We start from the raw sequence: 15174 nt of genomic DNA, 5'->3' as shown, positions 1-15174 counted from the left end.
GAAACCTGAAACCTTGCCCAGTGTAGTGATAACGCCAAGTTAGCCAAACATTTCCTGGTGAGGTCACAGAACTAGCTGAGGGGGGTTCGAGAAGTTCCTGCTCCCTCTTCTGTGTTTGTTTCTATAGGTGAATTCTCCACACCTGCATCAGTGACGAGCTCGTTTGCAGTTGTGTTTGCTTTTTTGTGTAGGATCAACCATGTACTCAGTGCAGCACAGGACACACAGAAATACAGGGAATCTTTGCCCTGAAGGGCTTACAATCTTCAAGACGGGCATGTAGAAAATGAGATGCCAAGGGAGATCCAGAGATGGGGATGGCAGTGGTTTTATTTTTTTGTTTTAATTCTATACCATTTTTAGTTAGAAGGTTTAACATTGCAAGCTAAAGAAAGATTAGTCATTGCCTATTACTAAACATAAATTGCACCACTTATTTTTATTAGACCAGCTTCCGCTGTCTGCTACATTGGTGTAAATCTGGAGTAAGTACGGATTCCAGTGGAATTACTCCAGATGTGCAGCAGTACAACTGGACTCAGAATGTGTTGATCAGCTCTAGTTACATACGGCCAACATCTCACAAATATCTCCAGCATCTGCAAGACAGCCAAAACGTGTATGTAAATAAAATCCCAAATAGACAGGATGCATCTGAATCCCCAAACCTCAAAGAGTCAAAGTCTCTCCTTAGCTGGTGGGAAAAGTGAAGGCAGAATTTGGTCAAAGAAGATGATTTCTCCTTTGCCTCTGATTCATCTTGCTATAGTGACTCATAAAGCAACCCCTAGGTATTATTCTGTGTATACAATTATGCTGACATGTCAGCAGTTGCAACCTGAGGGTCAGATCCTGAGGCCCCAATGCAAGCAAAGTTCCCATTGCCTTGGAGCAAGGATGTTAGTATTTGGCGCTAATATTTTTTTAACTGGATTCCCATCTTCCATCCTGTGGGAAGTTTCTAGGAATTCATAAGAAAACTACCAAGTGCAGTAACTCTGTTTGTTTCTAGTGTGACAGATATGGCAATTCCCAGTAATATTGTTGGGACACCTTATTGAATTCAGTTGGTTTTGGGTCCATTGAATTAAATGAATGGTTTATATATTATTGTGGGCCAAGATTGTATGTAACTTCTCTCTTGTGGGGAAATGAGATGTGAACCCTGGGAAGTGTTCTGAACTTCAGAAGACTGTACTGAACAATATGCAAAAGAAGAATGGATTTTTGGGACAAAATGTGTCAAGTGGTTTGTCTGGAGAAACCCTAGGGCAGGTGATTGTAAATTGTTGGAGATGGGAGGTGATCTCTGGTAAGCTTTTTTAGCAAGTGTGCAGGTTCTTATTGTTTTAATATGTTTTCTCTGCAATGCTTTCACCTTAAGAATAAATGTGCTTGCTTATAAAGGGCCGTGTGATAACTTGTAACTGCTGGCAATTACTGCTGTTCATAGCCTTTGGAGAGAAAGCAAAGTGCAGACACCCACCTTTTAGGCAGTCTGACTTGCTGGGGGTATCAGAGCATAAGTGTAACACCAACAGACCCCAGTGGTCGGCAGGCGGGATTGATCCTAGGACTTCTGGAGCTTAGTGCATGAGCTAAAAGCCATATGGGTCTTAGCTAAAGCTGTAGAGCAGATGCCACTCCATGGGACAGAGCAACACACCAAGGAGGTGTACGGGTTACATACTTTCCCTAGCTGAGGGCCCGTGACCTGAGCTTCAGAGACTTGCCAGTTGAAATCCCAGACAAGCTGAGCCCCCATTTGTAATGCCAACAGACCCCAGTCATCAGTGGGCAGAATTGAACCTGGGATCTCTGGAGCTTAAAGCCATATGGCTGTTAGCTAAGGCTGTAGAGCAGAGTCATTAATTGCTTGCTCTCTCGCTCTCTTTAAGGGGTCTCGGTGCCACTAGATGAGACAGACCACCACATCCAGGAGGTGAGTAGGTTACATAAACAGGGAATTGTGCAGCCAGGAAAAACCCAAGTCACAAGGGAGAAAACTGTGGGTGTCTGACCAAGAGATGTGACAACTGAGGAGCTTAGAGCCTAGAGTGGGCCCTCAAGGTACCACAAGGGAGGGGGTGGGAATACAGGTACAGTTGCCCTGAACTGTGACATACATGATGGCAGTGGTGGGGTCTATGACTGTGATTTGTTGTAAGTGCCAACAGCAGTGAAAGCAAACACTGTAGAAGGAAAAAGCACAAAGTGCCTCACAGTCTTTTCAGGAAAAGATTAGCAAAAAAGAGAAATGGGAAAATGACATAAACAGCTAAAGAAAGTTCACTGCTTGAGGTTTGCAGAGAAAGGCAGCTCAACACTGAGGAGCCAGGAGACACAGGGGCGCTCTCGAGGAACCACAGGGGCAGTTGCCCTGAACTGTGACACACAGTACTTTGAGACAGATGAAATGGAGATCCCTACAGGCATAGGTTTCAGGTTATATCCCACAAAACCTTATGCCCAAATAAATTTGTTAGCCTCTAAGGAGTCACAAGGACTCCTCGTTGTTCCTACAGGCATACTTTCCTATAAATCGGCTACCACTTGTTCATCATCATCACAAAATGCGTTAAGTCAAATACACGAAAACAAACTACTATCACCTTCTTCTGGAAGCAACAAAGAGTCCCTGTGGCACCTTATAGACTAACAGATGTTTTGGAGCATGAGCTACGAAAGCTCATGCTCCAAAATGTCTGTTAGTCTATAAGGTGCCACAGGACTCTTTGCTGCTTTTACAGATCCAGACTAGCATGGCTACCCCTCTGATACTTCTGGAATAATCCCAGAACTACTAGACAGTTCAAAGTATCTCAAAATCTGCTCTACTCTAATACTGCACATTCTTTAATATGCAGTCTGATACACAGCCCAGTGAAGTCAACAGAAACATTCTCATTGACTTCACTAGGCTTGGATCAGTCCCATTAAGCAAGAGATGACTCAGAATCGAGTCCTGGGTGCCTCTCCCAGTTTTAAAAACAAATTTAATAACATAACAATTTTAAAAAATGACTTGGTTGATCTAAAACTCATTTAGGCTACTACAAGCCCTTTTTTAACTTACACCTGCCTATAATGCATCAGTTAGGAAAGCAGACCAAGCAAATTTAATACAGCTTTCTTTTCTTCACAAATAAAACAAAGCCACGCAATAGTCTATAGCCTGATTATAGCCAGGCAAATCAACTGAATGCCTTGGACCAGATTTTGCTCAAACTTACATTGGTGTAAATCCAAAGTGACTCCACTGAAGTCAGTGAAGTTATTCTAGATCGGGGTAGGCAACCTATGGCACGGGTGCCGAAGGCGGCACATGAGCTGATTTTCAGTGGCACTCACACTGCCTGGGTCCTGGCCACTGGTCCGGGGGGCTCTGCATTTTAATTTAATTTTAACTGAAGCTTCTTAAACATTTTAAAAACCTTATTTACTTTACATACAACAATAGTTTAGTTATATATTATAGACATAGAAAGAGACCTTCTAAAACGTTAAAATGTATTACAGGCACGTGAAACCTTAAATTAGAGTGAATAAATGAAGACTCGGCATACCACTTCTGAAAGTTTGCTGACCCCTGTTCTAGATTTACACCATTATAATTGAGAGCAGAATTTGGTCCCTCACATCCCAGTCAGTTCTGCTATTAAACTAGGTAAAAGCAAAGAAATATGCTAAAACCCAGATACTGCATCTAAGTCTAGTTATCAGGTATGAAAAACAACCCCAAGCCCCTGTCTCCTAGCAAAAGACTTGTGTCCTTTCCACATCACACACAAGTGCAAATCTTCAGTTGGTGGGCTGGCGTTTTGACAGTTTCCACCAGCTGATGATCTGCTGCATGCTACTTGGTCAGTGAAAAATAGACACATTTTGCCCTTGGATGCATCCCACTGAAATCGACGAATGCTTGCAGGAGTCATCCCATTCAAAGCTGTATATGAACATCCAAATGAAAAATATGGTTCTGGGCTTTTTATGCACTTTTCTAAGTATTGACTTGTTCTGCATTATCTTCTTGCTCTGTGCCCAGAACTCTCATTAACATCACTGACAGCAATGAGTGTGCACAGGAGGAGACATCCTTAAGGACTAGATTGTGATCCCTTACTCACACTAGTAAACAGTTCCATAAACAGTCTCATTGACTTTCATAGGACTACTTGAGTGAGCATGGTAAGGGATCCCACTCTGGCCCTAAATATCTTACATGTTTAAATAACTGCAGACAGGGAAAAAATCTAAAGCAGAATAAAATATGCCTAAAAGGTGAACATTTTTCCCATTTACAGTTTAGTGGAATTAATGACTCTTCCTTAAATAAAGACATTTAAAAACATTGAACAAGATCTACCAAAAAAAATTGCCTACATAAATGAAACCCTTCAGTGAATCACCTAACCAATCAGTAGCAATTCTATGTACTTAATATACTCCTAGACCTCATTTGCCTCTCTTCTGATCTGTGTCTCATTCTCAGAGTCAAACTTGGAAATATAGAAGGCACATTACTTTGTTTTTAGTTTTTCCATTCTCCTTATTCTCACTGCAGGACGGTGTCAATAATCCATAAACAACTTTGTCTTCAGTGACTTGTCCTGAGGCAGGTTGTCTCTTCTCACAGCTGGCACTGGAGTCTGTCTGTGTTCATGATTAACGCACTGAGATATCTACCATTGCAGGGTGGGGCTGTTTAAACACTTAATGGCATTTATTACTCTTTTCTTATTCTAGTGCACATTTCCCAGAGTGGTACAGTGTCCAAGTGAAGTTAACTATTTAGTGAAGCCATGCTACACTCAGTGGGTTTGGCTCAAGGACTCCATCATACAAACTTTTTCTTTATGTGGATTCACATTCCCACTATAAGCATCAGAGTTTCAAGTGCAAACAAACTCAAACAAAATAAAGCAAATTCCATTTGAATTTTTTAGGAATCTCACATGGTTTTGATGTGGAGCAATCAGTAGGAGAGTGGATATGGTGGGATAGGAGGGGATGGACAGATACGGGGAATGAGAGGAGCTACACAAATTGTGAGGGAAGGGGTAGCGAACTCCAGGTTGGGAAGGGGCATCCTGGTAGTTCCTACTGCCGGTCCCTTCTATGGCAGTTCCTTGGCAGCTGGAGCCCTGTCCACTGATGCATACCTATTGTCTGCCCAGGTGCCCTGTTCCATCCTCCCACTGTCCCCCCACCCCACCCCAGTGACTGGTGCCCTGTGTGCCCCCTGCCCAGGTACCAGTGAGGGTGCCCTGTCCCATTCCCTACCTACCCCACCCCAGTGGCTGTCATGCTGTGCATCCTCTGGTCCCCTTCCGAGGTGTCAGTGTCCTGTCCCATCCCCCACCCTACCTCAGTGGCTGGTACATGTGCTTCTGCCCCTCTCTCAGGCTGGGTGTCTCCACAGGAACTCCAAGTGGCTGGAAGTCAGGACCAGGGTGGACTGAGGAATCCTGCTAGCTGGCCCAATCTCATGCACCATAGGTTAGCAGCCCCTCCAACCTCTTCTTGGCACCCTGTTCTCATCTCTGCCCTCCATCTCCACACACACACACACACACACACACACACACACACACACACACACACACACACGTGCATAGGGGCAGAACGTAGCCAGATCCTGCTCTGAGTCTGCTCTCACCTTAGCAAGATATTGTGGGGGCAGAAAACATTGGAGGGTAACATATTTCCATGGTGGAGTGATAGCCCCTACTCTTGCCCTCCCAGTTCTACCACCTCTGACCAGTAGGATTTGTTTTGGTCTAAGTTGAGTCCAGGTTCACATGAAAGGTTCCAAAAACTTAATGCATCTTTGGATTAACCTAAATTGTGAATTTGTAACCAAACCACCAAACTCAGCAAGTTTCCCCTTCCTTAGTAGTTACACTGTTCAGATATTTGTTAGGTTCCTAGCATCTCTCCACTGCCAAACACACACATTTATTCCGTCCTTGTTTAGCCAAACTAAGAAACAAATCATGCTACCCTTACTCATGCCAACATCCCATTGAAGTCAACACGAGTTTGTCCAGAATATTGAAACTGGCACAGTAAATAAGTCTAAAGATGCAAGGAATTCCATTTCCCCAGTGATTTCTCAAATAGAAGTGTTGTAGTATTCAGAGCATGGAATGAAGAGAATATAAGTATCTTGGTTTCTACTCCTAGCTTTGCCATTGGCTCACTGTGACCTCACAAATCACATGGCCTTTCTGTGCCCATAGTTTATCCATCTGGAATATAGGAATGATTCTAGTTACCTATTTCCCAGGATCATTTGTAAACACAATCTGAAATCCTCAGACAATTCATTCAACAAATGATGCCATAGAATTCCAAAGTATTATTATGAATGTGTTTGTATTAGTCCTTAGACCTAAGAAATTCAGGCTTCCATAACAAAGTGCAGATATATTTGAAGAATCGGGGAATTGTCTTGTTTACTTTAACTAGAGCAATTTGGCCTCAAACTGCTGATCAAACACAAAGACAGATATACTGAACACAGTGGGAGGAGAGGACTGCAGTTAACCAGCTGCCTCCTCAGTGAGAACAAACACACACATCTTGCATTGCAATATAAAATTCTTCAGAAGAAACCCAACACCGCATATTGAGAAATGTTGCTCGGAGAAAAGGATCAATAGATGGATACAAATAATACCCATTCATTATCACTCAGAGGGCAGATTCTGGTCACCTGATAATACATATAACTGGGCGCACAATAATTTTGCCAGTCCGTTCAATTCAGTTCTCCCTACCAGCACAGCACAGTATCCAAGTGTTGCCAAAAGGGTCACATGTATGAGGAAACAAGGAAGAAAAGCCACACAGGATCTTTCACGCAGCTTGGGCATGAACAAGAAATGAAACCTCCAGCACTTGTTTTTGGATATAAGGAACATCTTATTTCTTTATATTGAATTCTAGCCCTTCAAAATGTAAAGTAACATCCTATCTTGGTTAAAATTGTGCTGTTTCAGAGAGCCCCAGTAACAGATCTCAGCACTTGTCAGGGGTGCCTAGTGGATTTGGGTTTTATATTCTACATAGTATGATGTTTTATTATTATTTATACAGTACCAACAAAGGCGCTAGAAGACAAGTGCAATGAAACAAGCACTAGGAATGAAGATGGAGGAAGACTCAGAGGGGAGGGAAAACTAACAGGAAGGTGAACATTTGGAAGGTTTGGAAGTTAATGTACAGTGAGGGCTACTCTGACACTTTCACCACCACCTGAGTATAAGGGAGTCTATATTAGTGCAAGGGGTCCTAATTCTTTTATCAGTGTAACTCCATTGACCTCTGTGGTGTCACTCTTGATCTACACCAGTATAAATGAATGTATAATCAGGCCCAGGGAGCCTAAAACAATATAAGGGAGCTTAAGTCATGCCATATTGCATCTGCCCTTTGCATTTGGCCCAAGTGTCCATGTGTATCTGATGACAGAATTTTCCCCCAAGCGGAGGCAGAGAAGCTGTCATTCACACTTAATCAAAAAACAAACCCTACAGCCAAATCTCTCATCCAGGCTCTCATTAAATTGACTCAGTGTTCCCCACCTTGTCCATCAATTTGTCAGCTCCTCACACAATCACCTCCATGCCTTCTTCCACATGGCTCCCAGGCATGGCACCATCTGCCTGAGCAGAATGATTTCCCAGTAAACAGAGCATGATTAACAACAGTTCTGGCATGGTCTCCATTCCTGCTACCTCCTCACCCTTATTAGCCATGTATGGGTATGTCTACACTATGGGATTATTCTGATTTTACAGAAATCAATTTTTGGAAAGATTGTATAAAGTCTAGTGCACGTGGCCACACTAAACACATTAATTCAGTGGTGTGCATCCATGTACCAAGGCTAGCATCGACTTCCAGAGTGTTGCACTGTGGGTAGCTATCCCATAGTTCCCACAGTCTCCCCTGTCCATTGGAATTCTGGGTTGAGATCCCAATGCCTGATGGGGCCAAAAATTTGTCACGGGTGGTTATGGGTAAATGTCGTCAGTCAATCCTCCCTCCGTCAATCATTTTGTTCCCTTTTCCCTGGATTGCCTGGGCAGATGCCATAGCACGGCAAGCATGGAGCCTGTTCAGCCTTTTTTCATTGTCACCATATGTCTACTGGATGCTGCTGACAGATGCAGTACTGCAGTGCTACACAGCAGCATCCCCTTGCCTTTGCAAGTTAGCAAAGATGGTTACCAGCCATACTGTACCGTCTGCTGCTTTGCAAGTTGACAAAGACGGTTACCAGTGATACTGTACCATGTGCTGCTGTTATGGGTGCTCCTGGCCGGCCTCGGTGAGGTCGGTCGGGGGCACCTGGACAAAAATGAGAATGACTCCCCAGGTCATTCTCTTCTTTAAGTTTTGTCTAATGGAGAGTCAGTCCTGCCTAGAATATCAGGCAAGCCTACTAAAGGACCAGAGAGGCAAATGGCTGCTCTGGGTCAGAGCCCCAGACATCCCACAGAAATGATGAGCTGCATGCCATTCTAGGGGGTGCCCCTGCAACAACCCCACCAGTTGCTTCCCTCCTCTCCCACCCCTCCTGGGCTACCTTGGCAGTTATCGCCCCATTTGTGTGATGAAGTAATAAAGAATGCATGAATTTGAAACAATACTGACTTTATTGCCTCTGCAAGCAGAGATCAAAGGGGGGAGGGGAGGGCAGTTGGCTTACAGCAAAGTAGAATGAACCACCATTCTGCACTTGCTCAGCCTATAGCTGAAAATGGGAATCTGTGACAAGCACTACGATAGAAGCACAGGCAGGACTGAATCTCCATTTGTGTGTGGGCCTTTGGTTGACACTGGTAAAATACAAAATGTCCCAGGATATGTATGTTGGGGGACAGTTCTAAACAGCAGCTTAATTTTTTTATTTGCAGCAAAATGTAGAGATCTAAGTATCTGATTGTGAGCCCTAGTAGCAAGGGGTAGGTGCGACCACACGGTGCTGTTGACTGGGAGAGCAGCCTGAGGCAGAGGCCTCCAGCTGGCATGATATTCCAGGCAGGACTGAATCTCCATTACACAAAACTTAAAGAAGAGAATGACCTGGAGTCATTCCCATTTCTGCCCAGACACCCACGACCACCCACAGGACAATAAGGACAGATACCAGTCATACTGTACCATCTGCCATTGGCAAGGCAAAGCAAGGGGATGCTGCTGTGTAGTGCTGCAGCACCGCATCTGCCAGCAGTATCCAGTAGACATACGGTGACATTGAAAAAAGGTGAGAAATGATTTTTTTCCCTTTGCTTTCACGGGGGAGCTGACGACATATACCCTGAACCACCTGCGACAATGTTCTTGACCCTTCAGGCATTGGGAGCTCAGCCCAGAATGCAAATGGTTTTTGGAGAGCGCAGGAACTGTGGGATAGCTACAGATAGCTTCAGTCGTCAGTTGCCCCTCCCTCCATGAGCATCCATTTGATTCTTTGACTTTCTGGTACGCTTGTCTCAGCTCCTTAAGTTTCAAGCAGCACTGTGTTGGGTCCCTGTTGTGGGCTCTGTCCATCATGGCCTTGGAGATTTTTTCAAATGTTTTGGCATTTCGTTTTTTGGAACGGAGTTCTGATAGAACAGATTCATCTCCCCATACAGAGATCAAATTCAGTATCTCCTGTACGGTCCATGCTAGAGCTCTTTCTTTATTCTGGGACTGCATGGTTACCTGTGCTGATCAGCGCTCCAAGCTGGGCAAACAAGAAATAAAATTCAAAAGTTCGTGGGGCTTTTCCTGTCTACTTGGCCAGTGCATCCGAGTTCAGATTGCTGTCCAGAGTAGTCACAATGGTGCACTGTGGGATAGCACCCGGAGGCCAATACCGTCAATTTGCAGCCACGCTAACCCTAATCAGACATGGCAATACCCATTTCAGTGCTACTCCTCTCGTCGGGAAAGACTACAGAAATCGATTTTAAGAGCCCTTTATGTCAACAAAAATGGCTTTGTTGTGTGGACGGGTGCAGGGTTAATTTGTTTTAATGCTGCTAAACTCGTAGTGTAGACCAGGCCTATGTCACAGCTATGTTGCTTCCAGCAAATTGAGCTGACTTGTATATAAATGACCTCTTGTTCCCTTCCCCTATGTTTCTGACTGCCTCTAGAACATGAGCTCCCTGGAGCTTGCTTGAGCATTAGAAAAGCACCTAGGACATCATGGGCTCTACCATTAATAAATAATACATCAACTACAGCTATTTTTTGCATGCCACCTTCTTTCTTCCATTTCCCAGTGGAAAAATAATTCTACAAATTGCTAGCAGTGATGGTTTCTCTAGCCTAGCGATATTCAGATACCTGAACACTTAGAAGGCACAGGTTTGTAGCTATACACATGATTGCTGATTCATTAGCTCATCTACATTTTACTCTCCACTTAGGACTAGCACTGCCGATAACATGATCATTGGTAGAATGAATGCTGTTTAGATACAGATATGTACCATTAAGTTAATAAAGACTCAGTGAACATGTGACAGTCACCATATGAAAAGTTACCCCAGTAAATTACAACTTTTATCCCAGGGTATGTCAATTCACAAGGCTATAAAGGGCTTTTACCACATAAGTAGCACCTCAAACTTCACAATATACAGCAGTTAACAGCAGCTTGTTGGTTTGGCTTGTCAAAATTAAACCCAGAACCTTAATCTTCTAAACAAGGACAATTATCTGTGTAAAAATCAGAACAGACCAGGCTATTATTATGGTCGGGCTGTTATGTTTTCTTATAGATGAAATAAAGGTCTTGTCTCTTGTGTTTGTCCTTCACTGTGCTAGACTCATGACCTTACATTGTGTAATAGGGGTGATGGTCAGTTAAGTGATCAGTGAAAAAGACAATCAGGATTCTGAGGTTCTGCCTCTGATTTGCTGTGTTACTTTGGATAAATCACACTTTCTCTATGGCCCAGTTTACCCATCTGCGCTCTGGTTATTTTTGTTGGGATAGTACCTACCTCACAGGGGTATTGTACAGCCTAATAAATATTAGGACGTTGTAGGTGTTTATCTTTTTTACACCTCAAAAATGCCTAGCTTCTTGGCGGAGGCCATTAAAGGCATGTCTACACTGCAATGTAATCCCAGGTTTAGTGGGATGGGAGTCAGCTGATCCACATTAGAGACCCTGGGCTTAAGCATCTACGCTGATTCCTAACCCTACTTTTCTAACTCAGGCTCAAACCTGGGGCTCTGGTCTCCACACTGCAGCATGCAGACCTGAATCAAAGCGACCGTATTCCAGAGTCCCTAGTGCCCTCCTGAAATGAGGTTGCTCTAGTCCTTTGACCGTGATGCACAGTGGGAAAACTTTACTGCCCACCCTGCACGTTACGAGAAGTTTGAACAGCCCACCAACACAGTTGGCCAAGGAGTCATTTCAGACCATGTGCTCCCAGCTGCCAGATCCGGGAACAGGGAGGATGCGCCTTTTAAAGAACTTCCTCTTTCACTCCTGTGTCAGGAAATGGGCAGAGCTTCCGTGAGATGCTGGTAGCATGTTCTGACCGGCCCATGCCCAAAGGTACCAGACAGATTTCATGATGGAGGAGGTGGCAGAGGAGGAAGAATACCCTGGCCTGGCACACTTGCACTGGCAAATGCTGCTCAGTGCGCTCAGCATAGCCGCTGATTCTGTCTCCCATGCACCAGTGATTCAGGCACAGTGCTATCAGCACAGACTGGTGGGATCACACCATCATGCAGAGCTGGGATGACCAGCAGTGGGTCCAGAGCTTTCACATAACAAACGCTACATTTCTGGAGCTTTGTGAGCAGCTTAACCCAACTGTCCAGCATAAAGACACATGCATGAGGTCACCCTTGTCAGTCCAGAAGCAGGTTGCTATACCCATCTGGAAGCTGGCTACCCTGGACTGGTACTGATCCATTGCCAATCAGTTTGATGTTGGAAAGTCGACTGTGGATAAATGGGTGGATGAGGTATTTGAGGAACTCAAGTGTATGGTTTACCCCAAGATAACAAGATTTAAAGATGTTCCTGAGGTAATTGCTGGCATTGAGAAAATGGGGTTTCTGAACTGTGCCAGGGCCATTGATGGGACTCATGTACCCACAGTCTGCTGTCCTCCAGGAGAATACGAGTACATAAACCATAAATGGTACTACTCCACTGGTATACAGGCCCACAGGAACCACAGAGGCCAATTTATGAATTTCAGGGTGGGCTGTACTGGAAAAGTTCATAATGAAGAGTTTTCCACCTATCAGGAGTCTACATTCTTGGGCAGATTGGGACACTGTTCCCACCAAATGACATTGTCATAAACAGAGTTACTATCCCCACTACTAATCTGGGGAATCCTACATCCTCCCTTTTGCCTTGGCCTATGAAACTGTACTCTGATCTCAGAGAACCTGGCAAAAGAAGGTTTAATTACACTCTCAGCAGGTGTAGAATGGTTTCTGAATGTGCTTTTGTCAGATTGAGATCCCGTTGGAGGTGTCCACAGACTCGTTTGGATGACCATGTCGCTAGTGCCATCTGCACCTCTGTGGCCTTCTGTGGTTGTCACAATCTTTGTGAAGCCAGAGTTGAGTTATTTTCCCCTAAATGGAGCTCTGACAGTGATACGCCACTGAATCATACCCTCAGCCAGAAAGTGCACCTACCACAGCTGGAGCTGCATGCACACGGGCAACAGAAGTCTGGGGTGCTTTGTACTCCCATGTTATGGATTTGCATGGCCTTGCACCAAAAGGCTTTTTTTCTATTTTGGAGGACACAGCTGTTCAAATGGTGCCCTATTGGCACAGGGAGACGTTATTGCAAGCTGCTGGTGGGCAGCATTCCCTCTAATTTGCCACATCACCTTCATATTGGTGCACATAACAATATTCATGTGGTGGGGCCAAGGCCTTCAGAGTGTGGGAGGGGACTCAGTGCTGGGGTAGAGGGTTGGGGTGGGGGTGGGGGTCAGGACTCCGGCAGGGGGTGCGAGCTTTGGGGTGGGACTGGGGAGGAGGGGCTTCGAGTGCAGTCGGGTGCTCAGGGGCTATGGTGGGAGAAAAGACTCCTTCTAGTTCTCTCTCCCCACAGCACCTGGGTGGAGGGGAGAGACACCTCTACCCAACACAGCAGCTCTGGGACTGGCGCTGCAGGATAGGTGCCCCTCCTCTGGCCGCACCTGGGCCCAGGCCTGGCGAGGCCGTCTCAGCCATGCCTGGGTCCGGGTCACTCCGGCAGCCACTAGGTCCAGGCCGGGCCACCCCTGGGTCCAGGCCGCACTGGCTGCACCACCCTGGGTCCAGGCTGGGTCAGGCCGCCCCAGCTACACTGGTCACAATGGTGCACTGTGGGATAGCTCCCAGAGGCCACACTGAGGTCTGGGCCACTCCAGCCATGTCGCCCCTGGGTCTGGGCCATCCCGGCTGTGTTGCCCCTGTGTCCAGGCCAGGCTACCCCGGCCGCACCACTCCTGGGTCCGGGCCGGGCCACCCCTGCTGCGCATCAGCCGCCCCAGCTGCACTGCCCTTGGATCCAGGCCGCCCCAGCCGCGCCACCCCTGCGGTGTTGCAGCCAAAGTATTCCAACATATAAGTGACTGAACAGCACATCTGTGAGTGGAATGGGCTAGTCAGCTATCAAGGTTGCCCTGGAAAATATGCCCTTCCCTGCAACATGACTAGCTATGTGGAGTTCCTGCTTCAGGAAAAGTTTGTAGCTATCAGCACTGGGATTGGGTTAGAGTCCATGAGAGAATTAACATGATGCTGCTTTAGCTTCCACATGGCTTACACTGTTATGGCTGTATGCAAACATGCAGGACTCCTCAGCCTTCCTCATCCTCGCTCCCAGCACATTTCTGGACAAAAACTGGCAATACAGTCATAACTGGGACACATGATCTTGTTATCTGTGGACTGCATGGACCACCTCTGACTGAAATGGACTAGATTTGGAAATAGAAGAACACATACACAGACATCACTGTTTCCTGATGGCTCCATAGACTGTTGAATGACTAGAGAGAAACAATCTTAAAGCCATTATTACTTTAAGGAAAACTTGAAGGATCATAGAAAAAAAATCAGTACTTGTCCAGTAAAAATACTCTCTAAAGCTGTTCTTTACTATTTGCATTTCCTGGTCCACATTTTGAACTCCACATGGTGACGGGGACTGAGAAGGGGGATGCCACAGCGGTGGTATACAATCTGCCTTTAGTGGCTACACGCTGGTAGTTGGGTCTTCTCCTAACTTCTGCATTGGTTCTTAGAGTGGAAGACCCTCCTGTTACTGTAGTAATAAATTTCAAAATGGTGTCAGAAACTTACCTGGCTCAGCAACAGCTTCTGTCTCCTCCAAGTTTGCTGCAGGCTCAGCAGTGGGCTGTTGATCAAGGGAGGGGGCGCCAAAGAGCTCCATTGAGTGTGGACCCAGAATTTGCTGCTGATCCTATTCCACAGCCTGCTCCAAGTCTGGTTTCAGCAACAGAGTGACTTCATGGTCCTCACTCAGGGCAAGTCTACACTGCAAAATTAAGCCAACCTAAGTTATATCAACATACCAGCCACCGCAGTAATCGAATTAGTTTTACACGTCCACACTACATTCCTTGTGTCAGCGGTGTGCGTGCTCAACAGGAGCACTTGCACCAATTTAACTCCCAGTCTGGGGCATTGTGGGACAGTTTCTGAAAGGCAGTAACAGTCTATGCAAACAACACAGTGTCTGCACTGACACTGTGTCAACCTAGCTACATTGATTTAAGTGCTGTACCTCTTGCGGAGATGGAATTAAGTTGGTGTAGTGGGCAAGTTATATCGATAGGAGCTACATTTTAATGTAGACATACAGAGTTTGGTTGATGAAAATTTAGTTATGTCAGCTCCTATCTCAACATGAAATTTTAAAGGACAAATTCCTTCTGCAGGGTTCTAAGAATTAATAGATACTTGTAAGGATCTCATCTGTAAATGCAAAGAATTATTATTTACTGTATAAATAGAGACATTTTATGCAAAGAAAATCATTCATCTAGTCTAATGTAATTCCATAGAGAGGTCTCTGTTGGCTTCAGAAAGTGGGGTTTCTGCTTCGTATTGGTTGGGTGCCTGCTAATAAAATTCAGTAATAATAAATAACAATATACAGCC

General features: G+C 45.2%; 1 protein-coding gene across 1 annotated transcript in view; it reads right to left on the bottom strand.

Moving 5' to 3' along the window:
• The window catches only part of FER1L6 (fer-1 like family member 6), a 140628-nt gene extending 135986 nt beyond the window's left edge, over nucleotides 1–4642 (bottom strand). The window contains exon 1 of the mRNA XM_050940492.1: nucleotides 4525–4642. Within this exon, the coding sequence (XP_050796449.1) occupies nucleotides 4525–4544 (20 nt within the window). The 5' untranslated portion in view covers nucleotides 4545–4642. The remainder of the gene's footprint in view (nucleotides 1–4524) is intronic.
• Between the last annotated feature and the right edge of the window lie 10532 nt (nucleotides 4643–15174).

This window comes from Gopherus flavomarginatus, chromosome 2 (genome assembly GCF_025201925.1).
Source record: "Gopherus flavomarginatus isolate rGopFla2 chromosome 2, rGopFla2.mat.asm, whole genome shotgun sequence".
Lineage (NCBI taxonomy): Eukaryota > Metazoa > Chordata > Testudines > Testudinidae > Gopherus > Gopherus flavomarginatus.
Note: the sequence above shows the minus strand (reverse complement) of the source record. Positions and strands in the feature narration are given on the sequence as shown.